General features: G+C 56.3%; 1 protein-coding gene across 1 annotated transcript in view; it reads left to right on the top strand.

The window, feature by feature from the left end:
• Positions 1-4,745: 4,745 nt before the first annotated feature.
• Positions 4,746-6,850, top strand: part of SMAD6 (SMAD family member 6) — a 76,168-nt gene continuing 74,063 nt past the window's right edge. The window contains exon 1 of the mRNA XM_037155684.2: positions 4,746-6,702. Coding sequence (XP_037011579.1) covers positions 5,892-6,702 — 811 coding nt within the window. The 5' untranslated portion in view covers positions 4,746-5,891. The remainder of the gene's footprint in view (positions 6,703-6,850) is intronic.

The raw sequence follows: 6,850 nt of genomic DNA, 5'->3' as shown, positions 1-6,850 counted from the left end.
GCCCACCACCATCAAGACCTTGCTCAAATGTCACCTTCTTGGGGAAGTGTTGCCTGACTCCGTCCTCTGAAGGGCACCTACCCTCTCCTAACATTTCTGTCTCCCCTTCTCTGCTTTATTTTCAGTTTTGGTGCCTTTACCTTCCAAAACACTTTATACCTGATTATTTGGGTTATGGTCTGTCTGTCCTCCCAGCTGTCTTCCTACTGCAGGGTTCCTAACACCCAGAGCACAGCCTACCACCAATAAGAGCTAAATAAGTATGTGTTGAATGAGTGAGTACAAAGTTCTATTTATGCACATGTACATTTTATGAGAGAGAGAGGGTCCATAGCATTCACCAAAGCCTTAGAACGGTTGTCTACCACCCAAGGGGTTCCCAACTCCCCCATTTTGGGTCATCTTGGCCAAGTAGATTTACCTTCCATAGGGGCAGACACTATCGCTTTGGCCAGCTGGGGATTTAGTTATTCTCCATGAGAATTAATGAGTGGGGTCTTGCTTTATTCATCAGTCTCTTATAAAGTGGGTTAGGATGAGTCAGTCTCCCTGCCAGTCCATCTGACTGCAGTGAGAGGAGACCCAGACTCCCTCTATTCATAAGCTGTGGCCCTGGAGCCCACCCATTCCCAACACCAAGAAGCAAGTTCTGCCTCGTATAATTTCTGTTTTGTGCCCTTTATCTTCCCAGCTACTGTGGGAACTTCCCAAGGACAAAGAAGCATGTTTTCTTCTCTAGGACCAGGGGTTAAGAAGATGAATACTTACTTTAAGCAGCCCTGGGTTCAAGTCCCAACTCTGTTGCCTATTGGCTGTGTCACCAGAGATAAATTACTTAACTTTCCTGTTTCCTTCTCTAAAAAATCAAGTCTAGTAAGAATAACTTTTTCATTGGATGGTTGGGGGTATTTGATAAGCTAGTGTGTGTAAGTGTTTGGTACAGGATGATAATGAGTATAGAGCTTGGTGAAGTGGGAGTTTTCAACTTACATACATGACAAATATTTAGAGTGCCCACTATATGACAGGCATAATGCTAGGGACTGGGGAAAAAAAGAATGGGGCAGGTGCTGTCTTGTGTGAATTAGCTTCTTTGAGGGCACAGACGGAAAGCATCAAATGGTCTACTTCTGACTACGCCCTCAGTGCTGCTGTGGGTGCCTGTGCCTGTGAGTTTCAGCATCTCTATCCGCATGGGCTTCCCTTCCAGAGACAGAGTAGAATGACAAGGAATTGTATGGTTGTAAATTATGAGAAGCACTGTAAAGGGGAAGGAAGCACAGGGTGCTTTGGGGGAAAAACTAGAATAAGGGAGTGGGGCAGATTTGAATCTGAGGGGTTGGAGGTACTTCTTTGTGATTTACTTTGTTAGTGATTCGGCTACATACCCCTGGGGAGCAGCAGCTGGAACCCCAGCTTCCACCTCTCCTATACCCCCAGGAACTGGAGCTCCTTTTGTAGTAGGGTGCCCTTAGGCTGTAACTCCCAGGCCCTGCCTTGCTGGGCCCCTGCTGCACACACCCTCTAGTGGTCATAATGCAAGTGGGTGCTAGGCTGGATGGTTCCTGGGAAGCCAAGGACTGTGGACACAATCACCCTAAGGAGCAGTCTTCGCATAAGGCGGATGACTCTGGGTCCTCATGTCCTAATTTTGGTAACCACCTCAAGTATGATTCCCATGCCCATTTCACAGATGAGAACCCCAAGGCTTACAGAACCGAGAAAGGTTAAGTAGGGTTAGTACTAAACTCAGGCCTAGCAGACTCTGGGTTAGGTGCTCTTCAGGCTCATCCAGCTGGTACCTAATGGCACCCTACCCCCGATATTACAGGTAAACAAGGGCCAAAGCCATACTGGGTCCAGGAACAAGGTAGCCTTCCCAGGAAGGTCCCTGCTTGAGTCTCTCCTAGGCTTGAGGCCCTCACACAGGCCAGACGGCCCTCAGAGCAGTTCCCCAGGAACACTGCAGAAAGGGATGCTGTAGTACCTCCAGGAGGTATGGGGGATGGGGGAGAGGAGCCACCGGCTCACATATTTGCCCTGAAGTGTAGGTGATGGACATTTGTGGAAGCTGATCACCCATTTCCTCTCTGCTGTCCTTTTCCCTTTGCTTTCTGTTACTCACACACATCCCTCCCCTGGTCAAACTGGCTTGGTTCAAATTTCACCTCAGCCACTAATTACAAGCTTGTGCAAGTTCCTGAATGTCTTGTGCCTCAGTGTCCTAATCTGTAAACTGTCCTAATCTGTAAACTGCTGATAATAACCATACCTACTCCCGAAGTTGTGTTATATGGAGTCCCAGCCCTTACCCCAAAACACTTTGATTCAGCAGGCCCAAAGGACAAACATTTTGAAAATTACTGCCCTGAAGGGTGGGCTCTGACCCAAACTCCACTTTTCTTTTTCCCCTCCCCTCCCCTCCCCTCCCTCCCCTCCCCTCCCCTCCCCTCCCCTCCCCTCCCCCCTCCCCTCCCCTCCCCTTTTCTCTTAGTGAGAAACATGGATTGGTTGCCTCTCATAGCATCCCAACTGGGGACTGTGCCTGCGACCCAAGCATGTGCCTTGACTGGGAATCCAACCCATGTCCTTTTATTCTGTGTGGCAATGGCCAACCAATTGAGCCACACAGGTCAGGGTTCCACACACCACTTTTTAGCCGTTGGGGTTGAGCACCCATACTGGTTTTAGCATTTAGCACTCTCAACACTATTTTCATTTCAATGGCAAATTGAAAGGATAAGTTCCTGTGACCCAGTTTCTTCATCTGTGAAATAGAGATAATAGTACCTCATCAGGGTTGTTGTGAGAATTAAATGACTAAAATCTTTGTAATGCTCTGAACATTGCCTTGCCCATAGTAGTCACTCAATACTATGAGCTATTATTGTAATCCATGGCCAAACCAGCAAATACCCTGATAAAAAAAATACATTGAGTTTCTCCTTGTATTTTAAGACACAGTAATTCCCCTGAGGGCAAGAAGTGACTGAAAGGGACTTATGGGGTGCCAGTCACATTGTCTTCTGGGTACTGGTTACTCAGGTGTAGTGTTCATTTTGTAAAATTAATCCTGCTGCTCATTTGTGATTTGTGCACAGTACAGATCTCCTAGGATCTGTACAGTTCTGTGGAGAACTCAAGGCAGGCTTCATCCCCATTTTTTAAAGTAATTTTTAAAAAATTATTGATTACAGAGAGAGAGAGAGAGAGAAACATTGACCTGCCGCTCCAACCCACTGATGCATTTATTGTTAGATTCTTGCGTGTGCCCTGATCCCGGTTCTAACCCAACCTTGGCACATCAGGATGAAGCTCTAACCAACTGAGCTACCAGGCCAGGGCATCCTCATTTTCAAACAAGAAACTCAAGCCAAGACAACTATTTTCATTCGGCCAAAGCAGTAGGGGATGAAGGTGGGGAAGCCTCTTAGCCCGGTGCTCCATACTGGAGAGCAGCTGCCTCTCTAGGGAACGCAGCGTGAACAGTACCTGGCTGCAGGTAAAGCTCACCAAAGGGTTCTGAGCCCTTCCTGCAAACACCGCCCTTGCTCCAGCGTACACACAGACGCCCCGCCGAGGACTCGCTGCACAGGACACTCACAAGGCCAGCCCTAAACGTGGGCACACGGAAGGAAGACCCCTAAGCTAGAGCCCCGCGGGAGAAAGGCGCCCAGCCTCGAACCAATGGGAGTAGCGGAATTTCTTTCATTCAATGTGGGGCTGGGCTTCGCTTGCTGCCCGGAAAGGGGCGGGGCGCCGTGCCGGGGGCGGTGCCGCCGCGCGACAGAGAGAGGGCGGTGCCCGCCCCGCGGCTGGGCCAATCGGCGCCGCGCCCGGGGGGGGAGGGGGGACCAGGCCTTTTTTCCCTCCGCGCGGGACCAATCCGTACTTTACAAGCTTGAACTTTTGCCACCCACGGACGAGCGAGCGCGCCCGAGGAGGTACCCCGCCGCGCCGGCTCCAGGGCCTGGAGCGGCCTTAACCCTTCCTGCGCCGGCCGTCCCGCTTCTGTCGCCGCGCGCGTTAGTTCGTCCCTTGACCCTGCGGAATCCCATCCCCATTTCAGTGGTGAAACGTCTCCAGAGAAAGCACGAGCTTTACCCACATCCCTCTCCTTGAAGAAGAGAGTGAATGGAGAAGGGGGAGGAGGAAGCGTCAGCCTTGAGGGGGCCCAGGACCGCTGGCGGCCCGCCTGGCTCCAAGGCTAGGCTGCGGCATGCGAAAGCTCCAGGGTAGGAAACAGTTCCGCCTCTACTCCACCCTCAGCTACTCCCCACCTCGGGCGAACGTGGAGCCCCTGTGTGCGAAGTGTCCCACAGTCCCCCATTGGCCCCAGTAGAGCGACCCCTGACTTTGCACAGAGGATGTGGAGACCTCGGGCCATCACCGAGATCTCGCTGCCCCAACAAACCAGCCCCCCCCCCCCGTTCCCAAGAGACGCAAGCCAGGAAAGCTCACACGCACACCCATTTTTATTAGCCTTTCCTGGGATGGGGGTTTGCATCAAGTTTAAAGTGCAATGTGTATTTGTAAGTTTGTGCTCAGGCCAGAGAGGGGCTAAGCGCCCCGTTTGCATTCTAGTCTCAGTAGGTTCGTGGAGCCCTCGCGCCACCCGCCCATGGTTTTTGTAACCGTGTTTGTTGTGTGTGCGCGCGTGTGTGCTCTCTCCCGTCCCTGCTCGCCGCGCGTCTCGGGGTGTGGGCGCAGTCAGGGTTGGGGCGGGGGCCAGGGCTCGGCCCGCCCCAGGAGCCGGCCCCTCGTAGCCGCGGGCCCTGCAATGGGACGTGTTCTCCTTTAAGAGTTAAGAAACTTGAAACCTTGTTTGCGCAACAATCAGCGCCGCGGAGCCGCCAAAGTGTCTAGACTGGCATATGATGGGAGGCAGCCAATGACTCCGCGGCGCTCCTCCGGGGGCCCTCAGTGTGCGTTTGAGGAGAACAAAAAAGAGAGAGAGCGCCGAGCGGGGGAGCGAGCGAGGGAGCCGAGCCGAGAGAAAGAGCTGCCCGGCGCTGCCTCGCCAGACTTCGCCGGGACCGCGGGGCCACCGGGAGGCACTTTTTGTGGAGGGGGGAGGGGGGCGACCTCTGCAGCACGGCGCCCCGGGCGTCCGAGCGCAGTGTGGGGAGGGCTGCGACCTCTGCTTCGGTGGATTGCATTTTTAATTAAGGATTCCCAAGCAGCTCTTTGGGATTTTTACAGTTTCCACTCATGTGTTGACACCCGCGTTCGGGAGAAACTCGCTCCAAGTGCATCTAGCGCCTAGGACCTGAGACGGAGTTGGCGTTTCTTGCATGCAATTCCAGGGATTTTGGTTTTGTTTGGGGTTTCTTTTTCTTCCTTTTTTTTTTTCTTTTCTCTTTTTGCAGGGAATAAGAAGGAAGCTGAGGGTATCAACAAGCCTGCCATTTGGATCCTGCAGGAAAAGCCCATGTAGTTAGGAGCTTGGGTTTTACAGGCAGGGCTTTCCAGACACATTTGGGGGGGGGGGGTTTCGACGCGAGCGCTTTGTGCTCATGGACCAGCCGCGCAACTTTTGAAGGCTCTCTAGCCCATGCTGGGACTTTCTGGTGGCGCACTGCCCGCGGTTCCCCTCAAGCGCCGGGGCTGGAGTTGCTGAGCAGCCCGGCCGCCGGGTCCATGTAGCCGCTGGCCGGGCTCAGACTGGGGCTCGGCGTGCGCGTGTTCCCCTCCGGCCCACCTCCGCGAGCTCCCTCATGTTGCAGCCCTGTGACGCCCCTTCGACGACAGGCTGTGCGCGGTCTGCACGGCGCCCGGCAGCGGAGCTTCATGTGGGGCTGCGGCCCGCGCAGCCGGCGCCTCGCTGAGGGAACGGACCCCCGGTAACCGGAGACCGCCTCCCCCCCACCCCCGGCGCCAAAGGATATCGTATGTTCAGGTCCAAACGCTCGGGTCTGGTGCGGCGACTTTGGCGAAGTCGTGTGGTCCCCGACCGGGAGGAAGGCGGCGGCAGCGGTGGCGGCGACGAGGATGGGAGCTTGGGCAACCCAGCTGAGCCAGCCCCGCGGGCACGAGAAGGCGGAGGCTGCGGCCGCTCGGAAGTCCGCCCGGTAGCCCCGCGGCGGCCCCGGGACGCGGCGGGACAGCGAGGCGCCCAGGGAGCAGGGAGGCGCCGACGCGCAGGGGGCCCCCCGAGGCCCAAGTCGGAGCTGGAGGCCGGCGCTGGAGGTCCCCCGCTGGACGCGGCGGAGCCGGGAGGCCCGGGCTGGTTGCCCGAAAGTGACTGCGAGACGGTGACTTGTTGTCTGTTCTCGGAGCGGGACGTTGCGGGTGCGCCCCGGGACGCCGGCGACCCCCTGGCCGGGGCGGCCCTGGAGCCGGCGGGTGGAGGGCGGAGTCGCGAAGCCCGTTCGCGGCTGCTGCAGCTGGAGCAGGAACTCAAGACGGTCACGTACTCGCTCCTGAAGCGGCTCAAGGAGCGCTCGCTGGACACGCTGCTGGAAGCAGTGGAGTCCCGCGGCGGCGTGCCGGGAGGGTGCGTGTTGGTGCCGCGCGCAGACCTCTGCCTTGGCGGCCAGCCCGCGCCACCGCAGCTGCTGCTCGGCCGCCTCTTCCGCTGGCCTGACCTGCAGCACGCCGTGGAGCTGAAGCCCCTGTGCGGCTGCCACAGCTTCGCCGCTGCCGCCGACGGCCCCACTGTGTGTTGTAACCCCTACCACTTCAGCCGGCTCTGCGGGCCAGGTGAGCGCGCCGCGCGGGACTTATAGGGCGGGCTCGGGGCCCCCTTCCAGTTTCCTAGCGTGGCCTTTTTACCCCGGACACCTTGGGCTGGCAGAGGTGTGGTGCTCCTTCGGGTACCCCTGATGGGAGCTCCAGTGGAGGCGCCTCA

The sequence above is a fragment of the Artibeus jamaicensis genome, unplaced genomic scaffold, assembly GCF_021234435.1.
Source record: "Artibeus jamaicensis isolate MK-2021 breed Jamaican fruit bat unplaced genomic scaffold, CSHL_Jam_final contig_548, whole genome shotgun sequence".
Classification (NCBI taxonomy): Eukaryota; Metazoa; Chordata; class Mammalia; order Chiroptera; family Phyllostomidae; genus Artibeus; species Artibeus jamaicensis.
Note: the sequence above shows the minus strand (reverse complement) of the source record. Positions and strands in the feature narration are given on the sequence as shown.